This window comes from Gymnogyps californianus, chromosome Z (genome assembly GCF_018139145.2).
Source record: "Gymnogyps californianus isolate 813 chromosome Z, ASM1813914v2, whole genome shotgun sequence".
Classification (NCBI taxonomy): domain Eukaryota; kingdom Metazoa; phylum Chordata; class Aves; order Accipitriformes; family Cathartidae; genus Gymnogyps; species Gymnogyps californianus.
The window spans coordinates 39,912,533-39,937,683 of record NC_059500.1 but is presented as its reverse complement, the minus strand read 5'-3'; the positions used below and the strand labels follow the sequence as shown (position 1 = coordinate 39,937,683).

Here is a 25,151-nt window from a genome sequence, read left to right as displayed (position 1 = left end):
GATTATGGATACTGGTTATGCTACTGAGACTGACAGGTAAGGAGAATGGGTACTGAAAGAGGCTAGTTTTTCCTCCTTTGCCTTCTCCATCAGAGGTCAAAATGATCCCATTCACTGATGTTGAGCCTGAAGTCATGTGTGATTTTCATGAAGACTCAAGGTGGCTCTTGAGAGCAAGCAGTCAGCTGTGCCTTGTCCACCTGTCCCTGCCCTTCTGTCAGTAACTGATCACTTGCATGATGAAGCAGATGGAGAAACTGATCCACATGAACACAAACCTGGCAAGAAAGCATTATCTAAACACCGTGTTTTGAGTTTATTGGGAGGCAGAAGTTCCCTGCCACACATCTGATTTCTTCTTTATGTTGAATTTTAGGATACCCACCGGGGGCTTTTTATCCAGCAGCTGCGGCACACACAGAATCCACAGCCCCGGATCAAACTGAAATTGTTTGGACACTCTGGCACTGGGAAAACAACCCTCGTGGAGTCTCTCAAGTGCGGCCTGATACGAAGCTTTTTCCGAAGACGTAGGCCTAGGCTCTCCTCCACAAACTCAACCAGATTCCCCCCATCTCCTTTGTCTTCCAAACCTTCAGGTATGGCTTCAAAGCTGTAACGTTTGAACAAGGAAGCATTTTCCTCTTAGTCTGTATAGCTCCTAAGGAAGAGCTGCTGGCTGCGCTGCAAAAGACAGGACAGGCTAAGTGTGTAAGAAACCGAAGCAAAGCAGAGAGGGTATTGGCTTCCCTGTGCACAGGCTAGTACCTAAAGTAAGAACGAAGAGGAGCAGCAGGTGTGGAGGGTGCAGGAGTAGTTAAGGTTTTGTTTACTCACATGCTGCATAAGTGAACTTGGAGAGTGGAGGACAGGACTTGTGAACACTGGCATTTATTTCTCACAAAAAGTCCTAGGCTATGAACGCCAATGTCGTGACCAGATTCCACCATGGTGGTTTTGGGGATTATGTTTTGTCAGCCTTTTTGTTTGAGTAGCTTCAATAAACTCAGTGCAAAATTGAAACAGTTGCTGCATCTTTATGTGATCTTTAAGTAATAACAGAGGATTCAGAACTGCCCCTGATGCCTTGGAGTGCTTTTCTGTAAGGTACAGGAGTGGATTAGCCCAGTTAGAGGTGTCTAAAATTGTCTCCAAACAAGGTGAAAATGGAGGTTTTCTAAACTGAAGTAAATGTATGCAAATAATCGGGAAGCTTTCCCCATGTAGCACCACTTGGCCTGTGTGAAGTGGCAAGAGCTGCAGCATGTGGAGGAACTAGCTACGTTTACACTTCAGTGTGTGCCTGGCTTTGGAAGAACACACAGTTGTGGCAGAACACTGGAAAGAGTAGTGAACTATTTGTCCAGGTCCCTTTTCTAACACTGAGAGACTGCACAATGTGTACAAGCTAAGCAGGCACTTTGAAGAGCTCAGGTTTAAATTGCTATTTAGAAGTAGTCTTACTACGTAAGTTTTAGATGGGGTCGGGTGGCCTTTTTCTTTAAAAACCTTTGGATAATACTTGCAGGTTTAGGTTTCATTCATCATTTTTAAGTAATGTTAGAAAAGTGCTAGTAGTAGATTTCATCTCTACTTTCTGTCTAGTCACCTGAGGAAGCTGTAAGGCACTCACAGAGTGGCTTAACAAGACAAGATACCTGGCACAGAGATTGTTGTTGCATTTGCTGTTTACTTAACACAAGGGGCTCACATCTGTGACAACAGAATAAAGAAATTGATTAAATGAATCAATCAGAAGTGCTTGATTTATTTATCTTAATTTACTGTGTCATACAAGGGGAGATAAGTCACTCAAGGAATATCAGTTCCTGGAGGCAGTGCAGGAAGGTTTTGACTGAAGAGAGGTTTTTTTATGTTGGTTGGTACCAGAACCAGAGGATAGGTGTTATGTGCTCACACCATCATGAAATCAGACAAGACTGCCAGTCACATTGGCAAATCATTATAGAAATAATGGTGAATTTGAAGCATGCACTCGAAAATAGCTTACCTAGATACAAAGCCAGAAACTTGTGCAGTGCTATGCACACTTGAAACTTGTGCAGTTCTGTGCAAACAAAGCTACTATGGTGGTGTTTTAATGTTTGGAGTTTTAGTTTTTGCTTGTTTCAGTATCTGCTCTTTTTGGATGAAAATCATTATATAACATGCAAATAATATTATGGGTTGAGTGACATAATCAGATAAACATTTAAACGAGCACAATTTCTCTATACTTGATCATGTGCTTAGGTTTGTTTAAATTCTGTAAAAATAAGTGTGTGAATTCACCATGTATTTATTTGCAAGATCCTAAAGATTTAAATACTACACTAGAAGATCAAACATGAAAGTATAGTTTTACAGCTGACAGGTAGTTTCTTTCTATATTAAAACCCAAATATTAGAATTCAGCATCTAGTGGAGGAAAGAAATCTTTACTTTTTCCACTAGATGGTGCAAGTCAATTAAAAAGCCCTTTTGTTTCTCATTTACTCTTAGGGAATCTGAATTAAGCATAAACTAAACAAATTGCTTATTAATAAAATAATTTTGGTTAAGGGCCTGCTTTTCTCCCTCACCTCCCCAGAAACAGTTGTTACACGGTGATATTTTTATCCTTACTTACAGGAATCAACTATATAAATATGTAGCATTTCCATGCCAATAAAAATAGACCATGCTATGAAATTGTACCCCTTAGCTAAAAAAGCAGTATATCTTTGCAACATAGAAGAACTTTAACTATTGAAACCTTTCATTCCCAAATCATTCGGGTTTTTTCTGTGCTTCCCACCCAGCAGTATATCTGCTAAAGGGCAATAAGTGCTGTATGGGATCATTCTAATATTTTTCATTTCATCATTCAGAATAAGGATGTAGTTGTATATGCCCACAGCTTGGTAGTCATCCCCTTTCTTTGAAGAGCAGTTTGGTTTTTTTAATCAGCTTTTATGCCTTGCATACCTATTTTGAAGTGATCTGGTTGTGATTTTCACATGGTTTGTAATCTCATTTTCCTTTCCCTGACCCAGTTTCAGTAAGCATTACGAATCTTTATCCTGGTTGTGAGAATGTCAGCGTGAGAAGCCGTAGTATGATGTTTGAGCCAGGCCTGACCAAAGGGGTATTAGAAGCTTTCGTTTCACCTGCTCATCACTCTCACTTCTCTGCTGATGACCAGTCCACCAAGGCCATTGACATTCAAAATGCCTGCTTGCACGGTAAGCAGAGCCCTGGGCTGGTGTGCCTTAATGCTGCGGGACAGTTAATGCCATGTTGCTTGTTTTTGAAAATAAAAATGGGAAAAAAAAAAAATCTGGCTTGGTATGCTAGTGACTGTGGTTGAGAATCCAACGCTGGTGGGGTTTGGTTTGTTTAAGCAGAAGGTAAATCTGCATGAAGTTCTGTACATGTAATACCTGTAGTAATCAGTTGTGTCAGATCCTTATAGTATCACATAGAAATGTTTTTGAGGTGAGTAAGTGCTGCAGGAGGAAGGAGGGATTTGGTATAATAGGAGTGGATTGGCAAACTGGCTACTAGTGTGAAGGCTCCTTCACCGATACTGTATGTCCTTTGGGGATTTTATCAGATTTAATCTGGTCCCATAGACCCAAGTGTCCTCACCGTGTAAGTGGTTCCCAGCTGTATGAAGGACCTACCATTCTCACCCCATGACAGGGCTGGAGCATGTTTGGTGAGCCCTGGAGCTCACCAAACACAGTGAGTGGAGCTTCTGATTTAATTTTTTTTTTTGAAAGGAAGCTAACTGCTCTGCAGTCGAAACCAGTTAGCAGTAAGAGGGGTCAGTCAGAGAAGTTGTCGTAAGTACATACACAGCTTTTGACTGTGGCAACCATACAAATGGTGTGTATACACCACCAGCCACACTAATCGCTACATAGGTGGTAAGATCTCTCCCAGCAGGATTTCTTCTTCATAAGGAAAATGTTTTGCATGCCTTAGCAGCTGCAATTTTGCGGCTGAGTTAGGATTAATCAAGATTTTATTTTGGAGAGAGAAGCCTATTTATGAATGCAGTATATGCACACAAACACATGCAGTGGCAAAACGTTTGTCCGCAGTATATGCCCACAAACACATGCAGTGGCAAAACGTTTGTCCTAGGTGCTGAAGAGTTTGCCATGTAGCTAACGCTTGTTCTTTGTCCAGGCTAATTTCCTCTTTCAGTGTAATTTGAAACCATGTCAAATTCTGCAGTGAAATAGAGTTGTGCAACTGTCAGAAGGGGGTTCTTTCTCTGTGCTGTCTTGATATAGAATGACAGTGTGCACATGGGTGAACTCTGAATAGCTGTACTCATAACAGCAGATTTGAGGTTTCTATCTTCTTCTAGAAGTTTGAGGTTCATCTTAATCAGCATTTATTTAAACAGAGGTAGTAGAATTACAGCAGACTTCACCCTAATCAGATGGTGCATCTGGGAAGTGCCATACAGTGCAATACACTAATACTTTTCTCACCTGAAGCTAAAGGAGATGGCAAAAAGAAGCACAGTTCTGTTGGGTTCCTTAACATGGTGATTCTTCAGTCCTGACTTAACAACACGATGTGAATAGTACAATTCTGTAAAGCAAAGTTGCTTTTTTGAGAATATCCTTCAGCTGTTTTTAATACCAGCGGTGGCATGTTAAAAAGAAAAATTAATAAAAATGTTGAGCTTTTTGGGGTGAGCAGGAAAAGAAGGGGAGCAGTTATTCTGGTTTTTCAAGGGAATTACAAGATCTGTTGCTGTTGTGCAAGGCAAAGGCCAATTTAATGTGTAAGGCTGCATGCGTTTAACACACAGGTGCTTCCATGTGGCATCCAGCTGAATGTCCTAGAGAAGTGAATGTGAGAGAGGAACAGATTGTGAGGACCCAACTTCTCAGCCTCTGACACTGACTGAAACCTGTTCCCTTTGTTCATGACTGCATTTGCAGTCTTGCTTTCTCACATGCATATGGTTTATCTTTGTGAAAGTTTAAATCAGATTAACTCTTTCGTTTGTCTTTCCATGGCTGAAAGATGCTTCATGTTTACTGACAAAGTGTGATCTCTTCATCTGTTTGTCTGTTTTTCAGGAGTTGGTGATTTCAGCATCTGGGAATTCTCTGGGAATCCTGTGTATTTCTGCTGTTACGATTATTTTGCTGCAAATGATCCCACTGCAATTCACATCGTGCTTTTTAGTCTCGAGGAGCCTTATGAAATCCAGTTAAACCAAGTGACCTTTTGGCTCAGTCTCCTGAAATCGTTAGTCCCAGTTGAGGAGCCAATAGGTATGCTCTTCTGCCTGTTAATGAAATCTTAGGGGACTGTAGGATAAAGCTTCTTGTGTTTCTCTGCAACTTTGTACATCCTCCATGCTGAGTGCTGTTATGTGTCTTCATCCCCATGTATTCAAACAAACTTTACACAAGGTTTCTTAGACAGAGGTAATTTTATCTGTGGAACAAGCCTGAAGAGTTGCACACACCACTTAGTCCAACTAAAAAGGATCATGAGGTACAGTGCAGCCTCTTGTGGCACTGGGATTTACATCTGTAAATGGCAGATGATGTTTTATGTCAGATAAGCTGTGTGGAAAAATGTTTCAGAGGGTTGGAACCATTTAAAACCAGTTTTAGATGCATTGCTTAAATTCTACTTATATCTAGCCCCTATTAACAGTGTTTCCAGCGTAAATTAGTCTTGTCAGTGAGAACAGGACAGAATGACATTGTGGAGTGGCGTTACCTCTCAGTACGTGCAACTTTAACATGTTTAACTAGAGTTGTATTTGAACTTCAGTATGTTAACCTTTTGGTGCATTAGGGCATACAGAAATCAGTATTTCTTGTAAATTTCACTTCACATATTCTCAGACTTCGCACAAGTTTTAAGTAAGCTTACTTGTTTTATATTCAAGCAGGCAAACAAATTAACTTAAATAACTTTTTTTTTTTCCTTAAAAGATCTGTAGGTCTAGGTATGTAACTTGTTCGTGTTTGTAGCTGAGCATTGGTCTGCAGACTGTAACAGTTTCATGGACGAACCAAACTCTGACATGTGTCTTGGTTCTGTGAACCAAAATGGTATTCCAGCCAGTGGATCTAACTCAGCGCTCATGGACATTTATAACACTGCTAGGGACTCACCAGACAAGCACATCGAATACGTACATAGTGCAAAGAGTATTTCCCCTCTCTTTTTGTGTTCTGATCGATCCTGTATGTATTATCTCAGTCAGATAATGATAATGATGAGCCAAGGCAGACCTTCAGTTTTCAGTTCAAGCATCTGCATGTCTTTCATTTTCCATTTTAGATCAAATCACAAGGTTAACAACGTGAGCATTTGGATCTCACTGACATGAAATTACTTCTCCAAGTAAAAGCTCAGAAATTTGCAGAAAAGTATCAAAGCTGAATATACAGTTAATTTGCAATTGCTGAAAGCTTTTCACAGCTCCTTAGTCTAGCAAGGAAACTTAGTTCTTGGTTTGACCAAGTTAGAATTTGAGTTAATAGTTTCTTCTTGCTGATCTAATTATCAGCATTATTTAGATACTTTGCTTAAATCAGTGTTTATACTGGTCAGCTCAATTTGGGTACCCATGCATTTTTGTACTATTACGATTCTCTCAGGTAATATGTAGTAACTGATGTTAGCAGAAAACTTAAACTTTTGGAATTACTTTCCAGTTATTTTGTCTAAGTCCTTCAGGTTCCAGAGAAAAAAAAAAAAAAAAAGATTTATGATTACAAAATACTGACCTTGAAGTGCTATGCAGTGATTTGGGACAATGTGGCTTTTTATGAATGAATCAAGATTCTGTAGCTCTTAGTTGATGAAAACTGAGCAATGATGTAAGCGTATTTCTCCCACGTGAATTTTTTTTAGACTAAAACAGCAGGTTTGGATGTACTGTCTCTTAAAAATAGTCTAATGATGTCTCCTCTTTTCTGGAAGATCAGTTTGAGAAAAGATTGAAAACTCTGTGTTCTGTACTGTCACTTCATTCATGCCATTTGTATCTTTCTTTCTCATTCTTTTTCATGGTTTCTGCCAGGCTTTCCTACTTAACTCTCACTTAAGTGAGAGGTCATTGTTTGTGTAAGTACTGCAAAATAGCATTCATACCAATGTATGAATGTTGTAGACATTTTGTGTTCTACTTATAATACTCTACTCTGCACCTGTAGTATTAAGGACCATCCAAAGATTATGAGAAACCCTTTCAAGAAGCTGTTATTTTTAATTATTTTCCTTCACACTATCATAGTTTGTAGTTAATAGATATATCATTAATGTTATTAATGTTTTTGTTAATAAAGTCATGTAATATCAATGTATCTGATGTTATTCAAGGAGTCTAGCTATTCAAATTGGTTATTATGTAGACAGTCCTATAGGCAGATAACAGCCAAAGCACCAGTGGTGTAAGCACAGTATGGCTATGTTTAGAGTTGGTAAATCCAGTGCAAAAGTGATTGGTATGAAGAATGTAAAATGTATTGCTACTTTCGCGGCTCAGTAAGACAGCCACCTCCATAGGCATGTCTCATAGTGAGGGAGTACTATGGTTTCTCTTCTAGCATTTGGTGGAAAGCTGAAAAGTCCCCTGCATGTTGTTTTGGTCGCCACACATGCTGACATAGTGAATCTTCCTCGGCCTGTTGGGGGAGAGTTTTGGTATGACAAAGACATGTCGTTGTTGAAAGAAATCAGGAACAGGTAAGTGGGGAGTGTATTTATATGTAGTGTTTAAACATGTCAACTGGAAAGAAAAAATACTAAAATGCATAGGAATATGTAAAGGTTTTTATGTGGCTTAAGCTTTATGATATTATGATGATGAACAGGTAAATGGGGAGTGTATCTATATGTAGTGTTTAAACATGTCAATTGGAAGGAAAAAATACTAAAATGCATAGGAATATGTAAAATGTTTTTATGTGGCTTAAGCTTTGTGATATTACGATATTTTGAGTATGTTCAGGAAGCTTATATTGTGCAAAAATTGAAACATTTACCAATATTACAGTGAGTGAGCTGCCTTAAGTGAGCTAAAATAAGCCAAGTGGTGCAAAAATGAGTTGAGGCTTAGGAAGTCTCACCCTGTAAACACTGGGATACATCCAAAGGCCATCTGTCTAACATCTTGGTGCACAGGTTTTGCACCAGTCTCAGAAAAGTGGGCAGTTCTCAGCAACAAGCTCGGGGTGCAAAAGAGGAAGCTTTACAGGAGGGCCGCCCTTTGCTGTGAATTGATTTAGGATGGTAGGAAAAAAACTTAAACCAGGCCTGGAGGTACTCCCTACACAGTTTGTGAAGAGCTGGACATGGTGGAATCACACAGGTAACAAGGTCATCCAAGAGGTACCTAAAAGTTTGGGAAACTTCTAGCCTTCTTCAGCAAATGTTTGGAGAGCCTGCTAATTGTAGATGGAAATAGGTAATTTTTCACGAACATACTATTGTATAAAATAACAATAATTTATATTCACACTGAGCACATAAGTGGCTAACATGTGGTATGAGGAACCATCCCTACCTGTGAGTATAGACACTTGTCTGGACTGTACAAGAAACAGATGTAGGAATTCCAGCAAAATAGTGGCAGGGCAGTATCTTAATTGAAATAAACCAACAGAAAATACCTGTGTGTAATCTTTGGTGTTGGAATCCTTTTAAATGCAAATCAGTCCAGAGCTAGGAAAACAAGTATGTGCGGTTGAAAAGTCAAAAGGAAGGGAGAAAGAGAGCTGGTGTCAATAGCAATGACAACTGAACTATTTAAAGTGAGAAGAAAGAAAACAACAAATACAAAGACCGTAAAAAGAATTAATTCCTGCTATTCCTTCTCTAGTAAAATGTTTGGGTTTGTAATTACAAGTTCTGTGATGCAGTTTTAATTTTCTTACACATCTTCAGCCTTCTTCCTTAGGAAATAGAACAATTTTCTCTCAATATCTCTGTTTATTTTCAAGAAAATTAGACAGCAGCTATACTGTTCGTGCTTATAAAATATCTTAGCATAATCAGTACTTAAACTCATTCATCATATTGAAGAAAAATAACTCGTGTAATTTAAGACTGAAGTACAACTGGATTAAGAAATAAAACTGGATTTGGGACTAAGTAAATAATTGCTCACTTCTTCTCTTTTAGATTTGGAAATGATCTGCAAATTTCAGACAAGTTATTTGTCTTGGATGCTGGAGCATCTGGGTCTAAAGATATGAAGCTTCTCCGAAATCACTTGCAAGAAATAAGAAGCCAGATAATTTCTGTAAGTAATGGCTAATGGTCTGGGTTGGGCCAGCCAAAATGTGAAAATCTTGCATAATAATTTACTGTAAATTTAATACTTACATTATGAAACTTAAAGAAACGAGTGCTGTTCCAATTTTTTAGCAGCATGCATGACAGGCCTGATGATAAAAAAACTCTTGACATCAAAGATTCAGTCAGCATTTTCAAAATTGTAGGTGTTTTGTACAGGTCACGAAAATGATCTCTCTTGAAAGGAAATGATTTGAGATTTTCAGTTCAAAGTTACAGTTTCCTATTTTGAATTGACAGTGATTGGATTCCAGTGTTGGCCCTTCTTTTTTTTTTTTTTTTTTTTAAATCTTTTTTTTATCAGCATAGTGTTGCAGAGAAACAGAATATTTTTCAGGCAAATAAGTTTTTCATTAAAAAAACCACCAGAGTAGAACAGTGTCCTCAGCTGTTAGAAAGATAATCGTCAATATAGATGTGTGAACTGAATATGCATTAACTTTTTACTGCACTTTTTTACTGAAAAATATGTGCTTGGAGTTTTATATGTATGTGTAGGTATATGTATATGAGACTAAAGGTAAAATAGCCATGGTTTGATGTTACCACCGTGAATCCACAGAGACTTCCATACTGAGGGTGACCAAGTCAAGTTGTTATGTAGCCTGCGCTAAATGGATTTAAATTTCTTTATACCAAAGGCCCTCTTGTGTGACACACCAACAAGACTTTCTGCAGCTACTTCTGATAGGTATTTTTTAAAAAATGAATTAGAAGTGAATGTATAACTGAGTTCATTCTGTAGATCGAGGAAAATGTTTGGGTTTATGCAAAATTCAGCCTATTTTACACTCCCAATGGTCTCTTGATTTAATAAGCTTTTCTTCTCTGACAAAACTTTATTGTAGCCGTGGTCACTAGCTTTCTGGAGGTCACTAGAAATCTGGAGGGCTTTGCTGCATAAGAAGTGTGTGCTGTGGCTTGAGAGTGTAGCATGAAAGCATCAGTGATGTCCAAGAGAATCAATAGATAAAAGTACCATCTTTACTTCTTACCTGGTACCCTGCTGTCTCACCTGTTGAAGTAAATTGGTCCTGTACAGATGATGAGTACATATTTTAATTAAATCTTGACAATTTCTGAAATAAAGATTAACTTCTAGATGCATGAAGGCAATTGATACATTTTGAAGTCACTGTTTCAGGTGGTCAGCACATTTGACAAGGCAGGACTATATAAACCAGACTTTGTTCCACGTGTCAGGATTCCCTTTGTAATTATGGTGATGTTTGGAAAGTTTGCTTATTTCAGTGAAAAAGTTGCTTCTAGAATTCACTTTATTAAGAAAAGGTAGATCTTACGGCAAGTGAATGCCAGATGGAAGAGTAAGGGTCCGTCACAAAGAGAACTCTTTAGATGTGAATATAGGTCATGAATGCATTAGACCTCATAACCTCCATTAAAAAAAACCAACAATAGTACTGTTACTCTCAGCAGAGTAGAATTACAAATGGATGTTTTCTGTACTTTTGTAAGACTTGCCCACCTATGACTCATCTGTGTGAAAAAATAATCTCCACATTGCCTTCATGGAGAAAAATGAATGGACCCAACCAGCTGATGTCCTTGCAGCAGTTTGTATACGATGCACAGGAACAGCTTAATCCCCTAGCAAGTGAAGATGACCTACGGCATATTGCACAGCAGTTGCATAGCATAGGAGAAGTAAGTGTTTTTTATCTAAATTGCATCTCTTTATTAGCAAGGTACTGCTCTGGTAGGATATTGCTTAATGAGATTTAAGCAAATGTCTATAGTTTGGGTTTTTTTTTTCTCCTCCCTCTTAAGGCATCATAAGAAGTAGAGACTGGTTAATAATGCTTTTTGTTATCATTGTAGTCTTGTGACTCCTATTTCATTCCACATTATTTCTTTGAGACAGGAAGAATTAGAGTTTATTGCTATAGTTGTAAGAATATAAAATACCCAGAAACGATAAGTATGCTATCATCTTAAATGAGGTAGTGCCTAATGTGTTCACTGCATATGAGAAATTTTTGTGTGTCCATTAGAAATTGAATTGTAGGATAACACCTTTGCATAAAGAGCTTGCAGGGCATGGCTAGGCTTTACAGCTGTTGGGCTCTAATGGCTTCATTACTAGTGGAAATCAAGAACAAGATCTGCTCTTTGTTCTGAATACTTGCAAGAAATTAAAATGCACTGTTTGTTTTTCTCCTGTCAGCAGTGTTAATTAAATGATTGGGTCAGTAAGTTAGGAAGGAGAGAACGTGGGGTATCATCTTGTACTTCACAAGATGTAAATAGTAACTTTCATGTTTATAAACAGATTAACATTATGCAGAGTGAAACTGTCCAAGATGTTGTGCTTCTGGATCCTCGCTGGCTCTGTTCAAATGTCCTTGGAAAAATCCTGTCAGTGGAGAACCCAAAAGCCCTCCATCACTATAGAGGTCGGTACACTATAGAGGACATCCAGCGTCTGGTGACAGATAGTGATGTGGAAGAACTGATACAGATTTTGGATGCTATGGATATTTGTGCAAGGGACCTTAGCAGTGGAGCAATGGTGGATATTCCTGCTCTCATAAAGACTGACAATCTCCACAGGTCTTGGACAGATGAGGAGGATGAGGTGCTGATTTATGGCGGTGTTAGAATCGTTCCTGTGGAACATCTTACCCCATTTCCTTGTGGAATTTTTCATAAAGTTCAGGTGAATCTCTGCAGGTGGATTCATCAGCAAAGCACAGAGGGAGATGCTGATATACGTCTGTGGGTAAATGGATCAAAGATTATGAATCGTGGAGCTGAGCTTTTAGTGCTGCTGGTCAACCATGGTCAGGGTATAGAGGTTCAAGTTAGAGGACTGGAAACAGAGAAGATCAAGTGCTGTTTACTTCTGGATTCTGTATGCAGCACCATTGATAACTTAATGGCCACAACCTTACCAGGCCTTCTGACCGGGAAATACTACCTTAGCCCTCAGCAGCTGAGGGAACATCATGAACCAGTAATGGTCTACCAGCCTAGAGACTTTTTCCGTGCACAGAGTCAAAAGGAGACATCACTAACTAACACTATGGGGGGATACAAAGAGAGCTTTAGCAGTATACTGTGTTTTGGGTGTCTTGATGTCTACTCCCAGGGAAGCCTAGGGATGGATATTCATGTTTCCGATCTGAATCTACTTACCAGGAGAAAACTAAGTCGACTTTTGGATCCACCTGATCCTATGGGCAAAGATTGGTGCCTTCTGGCCATGAACCTGGGCCTCCCTGATCTTGTTGCAAAGTACAATACAAATAATGGAACACAAAATGACTTTCTCTCAAGCCCAGTCCATGCCCTTCTGCAGGAGTGGAGTAATGCTCCTGAGAGCACTGTAGGTATCCTAATGTCTAAGCTGAGGGAATTAGGTCGCAGAGATGCAGCAGACTTTTTACTGAAGGCATCTTCTGTATTCAAAATAAATTTAGATGCTAATGGTCAAGAGGCTTATGCTTCCAGTTGCAACAGTGGCACATCTTATAACTCAATTAGCTCTGTAGTGTCACGGTAAGAGCAGGTGTTTTGCATCTTTTCAAACTGCAGAAAGGATAAAAGGTAGTGTACAAGAGTTTCTGTGCATTTTTATTTATGAGGTTTTACATCAAAGGATCTTTATCCTTCTCCAGCACCACCTTTTTGTGCATAAACTTTCTACTTCTAACGGTGAATTGTTGCTCTTTATCTATTAAAAAGGCTGGTGTACTTCTGGTGTTTTAAAATTATTCCTGATATATAATGTGCTGCTTAATACTGCCATTTTAACTGGAAAGTCTTAACTTTTGGATTACGTACTGCAACTGTTTTATAAAATATTTTGATTCTCCCCATAAAAGGTAGGGGGAGAAGAATCGCACATATTACCTGAAATGTGTATTTCTTACACTCATTTTTTTTTTCTTTTCATTGTGTCCTCTGCTTAACATTTTTTTTATATTTGTAAGGAGAGAAACCCACCATTTGTGGTCAATCTGACTGAATTTAAAAACACATTGTTTATAGCTGAAAAAGCGAGTGCCTTTTGCAGAAGGGAGGGTGCAGTTGATTTGAATGACCCTGCTGGAGTTACAAGAACATGCTACCTCTGTTTCACTTAAATTGTCTGCATGCTTATCATTGCAAGTGGTGCTTGCCTTTTAATTTTTCCTGCACTTCTAAGACATTGGTGATGACTCACACAGAGCATACTTGTGCCAGTACTATGGGTATAGACATGTGATACCTAATCAAGTTCAATTACAGTCAAATCATAATGTGAAAATCTCTTAAACTTGCCAATTATCATGCTTCATTATTTCCATGCACCTCAGGTAAAAGTTCGTATCATTATAGAGTTCAAAAAACACAAGTGTTGGATACTGCAGAGTAATATTGTATAGCTGTCAGTTGTAATTTGTGTATAACAAAGGTTTTCTACTATTAGATCCTGCATTACTTACTTCCTGTACTTGAAAACTTTGATGGGGATAAAAACAAAAAGGAAGCAAGGTTTCTTGCAGTGATAACTTTAAAATTGATATGAGGGAATATGACCCATTCTCTGTTCTAAAAAGCATGTAATTTTAATGGTGCGATGTGTGTTTGTTTATATATATTGTATGTACATATATTAATACTATTTTTTCCTTAATCTTACAATGTAGTAAAATTTTAAAGGATTTTTCTACAAATAAACTGTTGCTTGTTGCATCCTTGTCGTTCATATTCTGTAGCTGAAAGGGACCGAAACTTCTCTTTTCCTTACAGTCACAATCCTGGAGAGGCAATGCCTTGCTTCTGAAGTTCTGGGAACCTCCTGTTTCACTTCAGGGGGATTTTTCACTATGCTGGAGGAATACTTATTTATTTCTTTACTGCAGAGGCAGTCCCTCTGCAGCAGAGGGATTTGCGTTCATGTTGACAAATGGCAAGCCAAAGCGGTTTGCGACATAGCTTTTCCTTTGTGGTTTTTTACAATGGAAACCAAAACAGCAGATGCGAGTCTGTCATCGGGAATCCTCCAGATTATGCTGTGTTGCAAAGGGGGAGAACACTGCGTTAGAGCCTGTGCTGCGGTAATGGTCCTTTACATTAAGGATCCCCTCATCACACGACGGACTGTGCTGCTGCTGCTGATTTAAACGCTCAGCATCACTCACTGGTAGCTGCACAGTCTCTGTACAGCACTCTATGCAGGCAGCTCTGCACAATACCTCCTCCCTGTGTATGCTGCAAAGGAATTAAACGGACTCTTCTTCAAATGCTAGTTGCCGTTCCCCACTGCCTTTCTTCGCATATTTTACCCTTGCTTTATTAAATCCTTCCCCAGGCATCGCTGGGCTCCTTTGTTAAACATTTTTTAAAAGTCTAGTCCTCAATGAGAAGTACGGTTAATGAGCAGTCCTGCGCTGAGGTGTCCGTGCTCTGATATTCTGCCTCTGATGAACTGAGTTCAGCATCTCCCACCACTGTTCGCAGTTGCTCAGTGAAGAGCCCAGCTTTCCGCAGCCCATATTTGCCTGTGTTACTTGATGGCCACCACCACGCTTCACCTTCCAGCTATGGACATGTTCAGCACTTCTGTCAGGTTCTGGTATGTGGAGGGGTCTTCCTCATCTCATACGACTTTCTGGTTTTCTAGCTGGTTTCTTTAGGCCTGTTCCTCAGGCACCAAACTTGGAGTTGCCTTCACTGAGTTTGTGTGACTGCAGAGGAGTGGGACTTGGTATTGCAAGTCCTGTGAGAGCAGAGGCTGCTGTGAGATGCTTTTCCAGTGCAGGGCTGTCAGTGGTGTCTGTTAGTCTGGGATTTAATTCACCGCTGTACTGCTTGTGGTGGAGTGGCAAGATTTTGAGATACCAGGTAGCCCCTCCTCTGCCTGCCTCCCCAGATGCTTTGTGCATGCTCAAGATGCGTGGTCAACTTACCAACACTGATGCAGTAGTCGTCTTTTTTTTTTTTTTTTAATCTCCCAACAGCATGTTCCTGACAATTCTCTGCTTCCATTTACTGTAAAATGCAGTCCTGGGAGTATAAATTACTTAGTGGATGCTATGATGGATCTTTGAATGGCAGTCACAGCCTATTGCATCATTTACAGTTTTCATGGTAATAGGTTTAGGAAAGTGAATCACAGTCATAGTACAGCTTTGGATTGCTTTCCTATAAATCATGTGCCACTGACCAAAAAAAAAAAAAAATCGTTGTCCTAAATGACAATTTTGACAAAAAAAGGTTATCAAAGTGATACAAGTGGGCATCCCTTCAGTTGCTTCACTTTTATTGATTTCCTGTTTTGTTTTGTGAATGCAACTAGGAGCAGAGCTTCATTCCACAATTTTTAGAACTGTGTTTAAAATGCGCTGATCCTGCCTGACTCACTCCAGAAATGGAGGAAATGCAAGTCTTTGCAAGATCAAAAAAGTTTAGCCATAAATGTAAATTATGTACAGTTTGTGCAAGGAACGTGCTAAGCTCAGCTCCTGCCGGTGAAATAAGTGAAGCTGGATACTAACCATTAGGAGCCTCTCTTCCTTGCACTTCTTTGTGCCTTCAGAGCACAGCTTCTGCAACACAATTTTGAGGATAAAGCAGATTAGCCCCAACATTCATTTTTTTCTTCAAAATCCGTAATCTAGACAAACTCTCAAGCTTACAACACAGTTGCTCAAGGTCAAGATGCATTACAGATGATCTTGCAGTTTAGAAATTTATGTTACTGACATCTGGACTCAACTTCTGAAGAAGAAGAAGGTAGGGAGGAAGTGAGCATTCTGGTGCAAACTATTTTTCCACGTAGAGTCTTTTCTCCCTGGCATGCAGCAGCATGCGTAGGATAGGAATGTGCTTCATATTGCTATTTGTATTAGGTTTTTCTGGTTTTACTCTCCGTGGGAGTTTTGCTGCTGACCTGACTGGTGAGTTTGGAAAGCCACAAGGGATCAGTGGCTACATGGAAATGATTTTGAGGGTGGGACAAGAAGGGCATCCAGAGGTGACCGTGGGTGGAGGTGGATATATACGATTCTTCTCACCTTAAAGAGGATGTAAACTGGAGACAGCCACAGGTTTTAGGATCCTTGTGATTCAAATGATTGAGAAAGAGTTAGGAAACTACAGGGGTTTAGCAACTCCCAAGTGTCAAGAGATCGGCAGAGCCAGGAGGCTTAGAAAGGAGGCAGAGCACAGTTTCCTAAACGGTCAGGTCTCTAGAGAGAGCAACGGTGAAGCTGTTAGAGCTGGCTCTGCTGGAACCAATTCCAGGTCCTAAACCTGTGCTGGCTGCATTGCCCACTCCAAGGAGCAGTTACCTGTTGGTTCATTGCAACCTTTGTATGCCAAAGGTGCTGTGTTGCAGCATCATTGTTTACAACAGGTGCCTTGATTTGAATCGCGTCACTATTTCAGCTTTGCCAATGAAATGGAGGAGTAATGCCCAAGTTGTAACTCCAAACAAAGTAAATGAAGCGTGCTGTTGGCTGAAACCTCTCTTTAGGTCAGAGGAGATGGAGCAGTGCAGTATCTTCTTTGAAGGTGGCCTGAAAGCACTATGTACAATATCAAAATTTATTTCTATTTGACTTTTTGTTTGCTAAACTCAGTCCAGTGGGTCACAAAAAACATTAAACAGGACCACAGATTCACTCCTGTATCTTTTCAGTCTTTGTCTGACTTGGAAGGCAAGGTAGTGGGTAGAAAAGAGGAAGAAAATCAGTTTTTAGCAATGCCTGAGGTACTTGGTTTCCAAAAGGGTTACAGCCAGCCAAGCCACTCAGACTGTGCAGGTGGAAGTGTTTGGGTCTCCGAAAGTCAGATGAGCTGTATATAGAAGAGGACTGATGGTATTCCTCTGTGTGGCTACACTGTTTGTAATAACAAGCTCTACAGGAACAGTGGAGCCAGCAGCTAATGCTGTCTCAAAGCCAGATGAGGATCTCCGTGGACCTGGTTCAGGTTTGCATTAACCAAATTGAGCTAGCGTTTCTGCACCAGCCAGACTACCCTGGGCGAGGTCCAAGTCCAAAACATGCATATTTAAAGATCATTCTTTAGAATGCAACCATGTTGCTGAGTCAGTTGGATGTACCTTAAAAATCACAGTCCTTCCCTGAGACGGGGCAAACCTGCACTGTCTTGCCCAAACTCTGGATCCTGCTGTCACTAAGCCTAGGACACCTCACAACTCACATGCACTCACATCTCCTAGGCAGAGAGGAAGACTAGGAAGAATCCTGTGCAGGGTGATAAGGGGTCTTAAACAGGAGTAAATGCTTAGGCATGCTGCATCTTACTCACATGGGTTTGCTGGCAAAGAGAAGTTGACAGCCTGGGCCCGTACTTCCTCCTCCTGCTGAAACATCATAGCACCTGCTGCAATAGTTTAGGCATTTCTAGTGGCTCTGTGTCCAGGTTCAGGAATATGCACTCTCTTTGTATCTGCACAGGATCCAAAGAGTGCAGCTCGGTGAGGCATCTTCCCTGTGGACTCAGGCACTGTCACAGCTGAGTGTAACTGACCTCGAGAAGCTTCAGGCCATGTGTGTTGGAAGTATAGTGAGGATGCTTCTGCTACATCTCAGCAGTTGAAGCTGGGGTGGGGGGTTTACCTGGCAAAGGCAGTGGAATTTGCATGAGCGAGTAAGGGCTGGGTGAGACACCAGCATGTGGTGCATAGGGAGGGGACGATAAAGTTGTGCTTTTTAAAACTGTTGTCAGGGAAACTTGGGAGAGAAGGGAGGGCTCTTGCATTAGGGGGGTTAGACTGCTGATGCTGTTAAAAGATCGCGTGTGTATGACTCTTGAGTCACGGTGTGCTTCACTTTTTGAGCTGCTCATTGCATTTCAAAATCTGCTGGTTTAGCCCGGCCACAAAGAAGTATACTTTGATCATTATAGTCTGTTTCCCCCTAGAGATGAATCAGTCTCACTTGCACACCCCCTACACAGGACTGCTTACAAGCCAAAATGTGTGTAGCAGAGTGAATCAGCTAAGCAAAGGGAGCACAGAGAGAAGGGTTATCTGCTGGAAGCATTGGGATAACATCAGCAAATCCTGCTATCGCTAAATTCACCTACAAAGCACTACAACTTTGTAGCATTGGCATCTTTTTTCAGTTCTTTCTATTGGTTGCAAATGTGAAAAAAAAAAAATATTCTGCAGAGTGCTGAGTGCAATCAACTACTGCTAAGCCAAAGCTTTTATTACTTTGGAAAACAGAGGGTACAGGTCTTGAATTTTGTGCTGAAGGCAATGTGTCAGTGCACATGAAAGCCAGTGCCAAACCAGGTGAGTTGCAGGACAGAAGCAGATCCTACTTTCCTAAGCCTATAGTGTAGGTTATTCCATCATTCCTGAAGTACGTTATCTGCAGAAGAAGCAGGAAAGAGATTAGTTTGGAGGCGTTTCCACCCATTAAAGGCTTTGATAGCTAGGATTAGATTCTTTGATTTGGTTATACATAACGAGTTAAACCACCATCCTCCACAACTAGAACACTTGAAATGAAAATTTTCTACAGACTCCTGGGGATTGTGTTGGCAGCTGGAGAATGTTGTAGCAATGTCCTGGTTTTGGCTGGGTTAGAGTTAATTTTCTTCTTAGTAGCTGGTACAGTGCTGTGTTTTGGATTTAGTGTGAGAATAATGTTGATAACACTCTTGATGTTTTAGTTGCTGCTAAGTAGGGCTTATCTTAAGCGAAGGATTTTTCAGTTTCCCATGCTCTGCCAGCAAGCAGGTGTGCAAGAAGCTGGGGGGGAGCATGGCCAGGACAGCTGACTTGAACTAGCCAAAGGGGTATTCCATACCATGGAACGTCATGCCCAGTATATAAACAGGGGGGAGTTGGCCGGGAGGGGCGGATCGCAGCTCTGGCATTGGTCAGCAGGTGGTGAGCAACTGCATTGTGGATCACTTGTCTTTTCTTGGGTGTTATTTCTTTTTTTTTGTTATATTCCTCTTCATTACAATTAGTAGTAGTAGTAGTGTATTTTATTTCACTTTAGTTATTAAACCATTCTTATCTCAACCCACGAGTTTTACCTTTTGTTTCCCCAATCCTCCTCCCCACCCCACTGGGAGGGGGGAGGGGAAAGCAGCTGCGTGGTGCTTAGTTGCCGGCTGGGCTTAAACCGCGACAAGCAATTGGCCTGGAAATCGTGGAAGGGGATGTGTCACCGTAACCAAATTAGCATCAGATAGGATGGGCTAAATTTCCTTGGTTGCTCACAGTCAGAAGGAAATATTGCTTGCAGCTGTTAGACCTGGCAGTCAAGTGCCAGGAAGGTTTCAGAGGAGGCTTGAGGAAGTGACCTGCAGTATCAGTCTGCTTACAGAGGTTTGGAAAGAAGCTGCGTGAATGTTGAAACTGATGGATTAACACAGTTTCCATGTATGCTTCAGGAACTGAATCAAGGCCCAGAGCTTGGAAGTGCTACTGGGAAGAGAAGGATTTCCAGACCTTATTATCCCAGGTAATACTGCCTGGCTGAGAAGCGCTTTGCAAAGCAGTTGTTGCTGCCTTCTCAGGAAAATATGAAAAGGAACCTCATCTACTGGTGTCAGTTTGGGTGTACAGGATGGGTAAGAATGAAGACAAAGCCACCAAGTGACCTCCACATTTGCCATTCATTCTCCAAGGCCCGGTGTTTCTTTGTACATAACAAAACAGAGAGAGTATCTTTCAGCGGAAGGTCAAGTGTTACAGGAAGAACCACTTCCCCAGCTGTGACTTAGCACCATGCAGTTATCCTATTTCTTACTATCGTGGCTAGGAAAGCTCTGTAGGAACTCCCGTAGCCCCCAAAGAAAAGCGTAAGTGTCAGGGAGAAATTCTGGCTTGTTTTATGCACTCTTCTTCAGTAAGGATATTCAGTTATTTAAGCATTCCACTCTTCTGTGCTAGTGCAGTAGTTTCACAATTCCCCTACCAGACCCGCCTTTCTGCTTTAAATTGCTCACCGCAGGAAAGAGTGCTATGTTACTCATGCAAAATGCCGTCTGCAGCACCAGGTGAGTCGGCTGTTGCACAGAGGTAGGGCACAGGTCAAAGCGAATGGACACAGTGGCTGCTGTCGCTGGCCAGATAAACACGATGGTCCCAGGGCTTCTCTCCTGACTCTAGCACAATTCAGCCATGCAGCATGGATGTGATCTCTCTGAATTTCCCGTAGCTTTAGCTGCAAATACAAAATATCACATCCATTGAAGAGAATAGAGGGGCAACTGTCTTACGCTTTTCTTTATGGTGTGATTGACTTGAAGCATCTTTCACATTCCACCAGTGAGCTCAGGAACAGGCTTCGTAAGCACAAAGGGATCTCGCTAAACTCGGGTTTGACATTTGTATGTATTCGTATAAAGCCCACTACCACTGCATTAAGCAGTAAGGGGAACTTTCCTGCCTCGTTCAGTGTTCATCGGGCTCCACTTTTTCATTCCCAGAAATGAAGCCAATTCTATACAAGTGCTGGAAACCACTTGTTTTCAGCAAGTGATTATCATCTCCATCTCTGGTCCACATTGTTTTTAGGATGTGGTTTCAATGAAATCTCTAAAAGAAAAGCTTTCCCCAATGGAGAACCGTAACCTTTGGCAGCAATTTTCTACACGTATGAGCTACTAATAGCGACTGCCACTGACTGTTACTTTGACTGGTAAGTGAAGTAATATGCAAATTGTTTCTGTCATTAGAAGAATTAGTTTCAAAACCTGATAGAAGAACCTCCTTTAATCCACTGTCCATCTGGAGCCACAACTCCTTGTTATGCATCTACATAGTAACTACCACTGCAGAGTCATGACTTCTGTATGCCTCTGCATAATACATAGAAGTGAATGAAGACTGCTCTTCCTAACAGGTATTTAGAGTCTCATAGGTCCATGCGTACACAGTAGGCATGAAGCTTGTGGTTCCTGCTACAGGTGGTCAGACCTACAAGGACCACTTACGCCACTGCAACCTTATTCTTAATATCCACCAGAGCCGCATTTTGCATAAGCTGAAGCCAAGATTTCCATTTGTAGCGTGGAGGAACTGACCTGCAGACCTGGTCTCAGTCCTACTCAAGCGCTTACGTTTCTCTGCCTGTCCTTTTACTCCTGTTATCTGCCCACAACTCCACATGTTTATGCAACTGAGGTGAGCCTCAAAAAGTAAAGTGTGCAAATAGCGCTAATGATGATTTTGAGAAGCTGTAAGATCAGGTGCAAGTAAGGTCATTTCAGTTGCAACAACAAGCTGTTTTTATTCTCTTTCTGCAACTTCCAGTTTTTAAAAAAATCAGCCAAGTAAAGTCATTTGTCTTTCTCAAATCTAGGAAACGTAACGAAATCTGAAAACCTTGCAGTATAAGTGATTGGGGCTATATTCTGAAATATGACTGTTAAGAAATTGGGCTGGAATTGCTCATTGGAAACATTGTCCAAGAGCACTGTCTTTCACACCAAGCGAGAGTCTGACTTGTCTCCTCTGCTTGGTAGAAATGTTTCCTGTCTTTGCCTCGCAGAAGACTCTACTGTGGACCAGAAGGTGCTTCCCAACGCTTATAAATCCCAGCTGGAGACGTACAGCGTAGGTGCGCATTTCTGTGATTCAGACAAGGCCTCCATTAGCACTGCCAACAACAGTGACTTCTTGATGTCCTCTGTTGCCATCAGGCAGGGTGTGGTGCTAGGTTATTAAACTGCCTCTGCCACTTAGTTTTCATCTGACACATGCTTAATTGTGAGGATGTCCTTCCTCTTTTCAGTGTTTGAATCAGGCCAACTGTTGATGAGAGATGTTGTCCAAATCATGTTACAGTAAAAATTATTTACAGCCACAGCCATAGTATTATGGTAGAGCCAAGTTCAGACTCTTGATGTTGTCTCTTCACGTTTCCCAGCGTTAGCCAGGAATGGCACCGTCTTATTCCTGATGGGCAGAGATGCAGTAGTTGACGTGGCCAAGGGACTGTCCTGGACTCCCCATGGAGAGATGACTGCAGTGTAAGCCATAAGTGAGAGAGAGACTGACTTTACTCAATGTTCTCTGTCATCTCCGGCTATTTCTAGTAATTATATGAAAGGAGGCTGGTGATTAAAGTAGAATGGGAATGTGAAAAATAAGGAAATGTGTGAAATCAGCAGCTTCTCAACCTTGCCAAACGGTTGGGGATGTTACATACTAGTAGCTGTTGATCAAAGGTGCAGTGCTCAGATGCCGAGGACTGAAATTAGAGTCTAGGGTCAAAAAAAGGTTGGTGTTCTTGCACAAGGAACAAATTTCACAAGCTATCTGGCTTTGCTAAACCACAAATAGCTATAGTCCTTCCTTCTGACTTTTAGTCCATTGGGGCACCAAATTTCAGGGACAGTTTCAAATCTGGGAAGCCAGATGTGCTCCTCCTAACCTCTGCTACCTGAAGCTTGTCTGTGATTGCCAGCTCCAAGGAGCCAAGTAAATAAAACATTTTGGGGAGTGGGAATGGAATAATTAAGTGTTGAAATAGCCAGACTAGAAAACATATTGATAGCATTCACCTTTGCGAAACATCTACACTGCTTTCTGTAAGGAGCAGAGACAGGTTTAAATGGCAGCAGGAAGCAGTGACAAATCTTCTGCATTACACCCCGTGATGCAGCCAGGGTCTTGCAAGAAGGAGGCCCTGGTTCATCCATAGTCCTGCTAAACAAGGCACCTGGGAAATAAGATCAGCCAGTCTTTCTAAAGCCAGCCCATGTTCTGGTGTGGGTTCCTGGAGAGCCCTGTACATTCAGTTCTGGCAGAGCCCTTTTACATCAATTCCAAGAGGGAGTCCAATTCTGCCAGCTTAGTAAGTGCTGTGTTCAGCTTTATCTAAGCTCTCATGGAAAAGCAGCACAGTAGAGGTTAGTGGGAAACAGTAAACAAAACTAAGCATGCAGCAGCTAATTAACTATGTGTTTGGGGCAGAGAGAGAGGAGCAGGTGCTCATCTAGCCGACAGCCACAGTTCAAAGCCTTAGTCCATATATTTTGGTCAGGAGACTGCTGGCAACTGATCAGCAAAACTGTCCAAGGCTGACGTCTCTTATTTGCAGGGTAGTTGGTGTGTGCAGGTGCATGTGTGTTTATAACTACACTCAGGACAGCTGATGGGGGTTAGACACCCTGTTGCAGCAACTTCTGTGTTTCTGACGTTTTGCTTTTTCTTCTTTTTATCTTTACTTTAATCCAGAATATTTTCATGACAATGGAGAGAGATAAACAGAGTTTGTATATGTAAGGGTAGGTGAATTTGATGCTGGCTGGTGATGATCCCTGCTCAGCTTGACACAGAAGAGACTTTAACCAAGTTCTGCCATATCTCAGGTCAGCACTCTAGCCTCAACGCTTTAGGATTTGATGGTCCATTTTCCCCGAGTATCTTAAGCTAATCTAAAGCTGTGTTGCACTGAAAGGGGAAGTCCTGTCATCTCCACCCTTGCTTTGCAGTCTTTTGGGCTTGCACTAGTACCTGGCATGCTCAGCCATTTCAGCTCAGTGATCCAGCAGGAAGCTATCACTGTTTTGAAGGCTTTGTCTGCAGCCCAATGAGCTTGCTGTTACAGCTTAGAGCAGGAATGAGAAGCCACAGGAGAGGGAAGGGCCAGAATGCCTTTTTTCAGCAGTAATGCTGGTTCAAATCAGCCTAAGCTGCTTGGTAAAGCACACCTATAGATAGTTTCAAACACTGTAAAGGTTTGACTTCAATATTTGTTTTAGCTAAAAGCATTTCCACAAGCTCTGATACAACTCTGTCCAGATGTCAGTGGCCCTTGCCAGAAAAGACACTTAAAAAAGATCACCATAAACTAAAACAGTCCTCTACCCCCTTCTAGGGAACCAGCGACTATCCTAAAGCCAGCAACACTGGCAAATGTGAGATGGTAGAGCCTGTACCCTGGGGGATGTTCAACCAGGAAAGCCAGCCCTGAGCACCAATTACATCTGCTCTGCTGTGGAGGAAAGGGCAGCACTGCAAATGGACCCTGTGGGATTGAGCTCTCCTGACTCACGGCTATCCCTGAAGTAGTAGGAATTGCAATTTGTTTTAGTCCTGTTAGCAAATGAAAAGTGACATCCATAGCCCTGTCCTTTCCTCCTCAAGCTCTCTCTGGGCACAGCTAATTCTGGTCCATCTGGTGATGAAGGCAAGATTAGTACTGAAGCAAGGAAAGAGTTTGCTGTGCTCCTGCCTGTGTCACAGGATTCCTGTGGCATTGCTGAAGTCACAGAGCCCATCCTTGACTCAGCCCTCTGCAGTGTGCAAGCAGATAATAGTACTGCCCTGCCTGCAAGGGCTGGGCTGATGCTCAGCACAGGGAATGTTTCTAAAACTGCTTGAAGTCTCAGTGCCACAGGAGCTCTATGCCTTCAGATGACCATTGCTTTTGCTAAACTCCTTAGGGCTGTACAGGGCGTGCTGTGGTCCTACAGCACTGTTGCAGAGATGCAGATGTGGGCCATACCACCCTAGCTCAATAGGACCTGGGCTTTACATCCTGCAACAAAACAAACACTAGGAGGAGAGAGGCTAGCTGGAGATGTGGATGGAAAGACACAGAACACGAAGAAGAAATATGGTACTGCTTGCCACTAAACTTTTCTGAGGAAAGCTCATCTGTGTGTCAGCTGACCCCTTTCATCTCTTTCATTATACCCAGCAGATATTTTTAGCCTATTGGCATTTGGATTTGCTGCTTTCCTTTCAGTCAGAAAAGAAGGGGGGAAAAACCCTGATTTTACAGATATGCAGCAGCTGCTGTAAATGCTGCTTCTTAAACCAACATAATGAGCCAATTGAATTAAAAATCAAAGTACTGTTACAA

At 41.3% G+C, this 25,151-nt stretch overlaps 1 protein-coding gene across 1 annotated transcript in view; it reads left to right on the top strand.

Annotated features, from left to right (window-relative positions):
- The window catches only part of DAPK1 (death associated protein kinase 1), a 41,643-nt gene extending 27,618 nt beyond the window's left edge, over positions 1 to 14,025 (top strand). The window contains exons 17-23 of the mRNA XM_050913065.1: positions 377 to 599; positions 3,036 to 3,224; positions 5,088 to 5,285; positions 7,584 to 7,722; positions 9,160 to 9,280; positions 10,810 to 10,998; positions 11,624 to 14,025. Of these exons, the coding sequence (XP_050769022.1) occupies positions 377 to 599; positions 3,036 to 3,224; positions 5,088 to 5,285; positions 7,584 to 7,722; positions 9,160 to 9,280; positions 10,810 to 10,998; positions 11,624 to 12,856 (2,292 nt within the window). The 3' untranslated portion in view covers positions 12,857 to 14,025. The remainder of the gene's footprint in view (positions 1 to 376; positions 600 to 3,035; positions 3,225 to 5,087; positions 5,286 to 7,583; positions 7,723 to 9,159; positions 9,281 to 10,809; positions 10,999 to 11,623) is intronic.
- Positions 14,026 to 25,151: the final 11,126 nt, after the last annotated feature.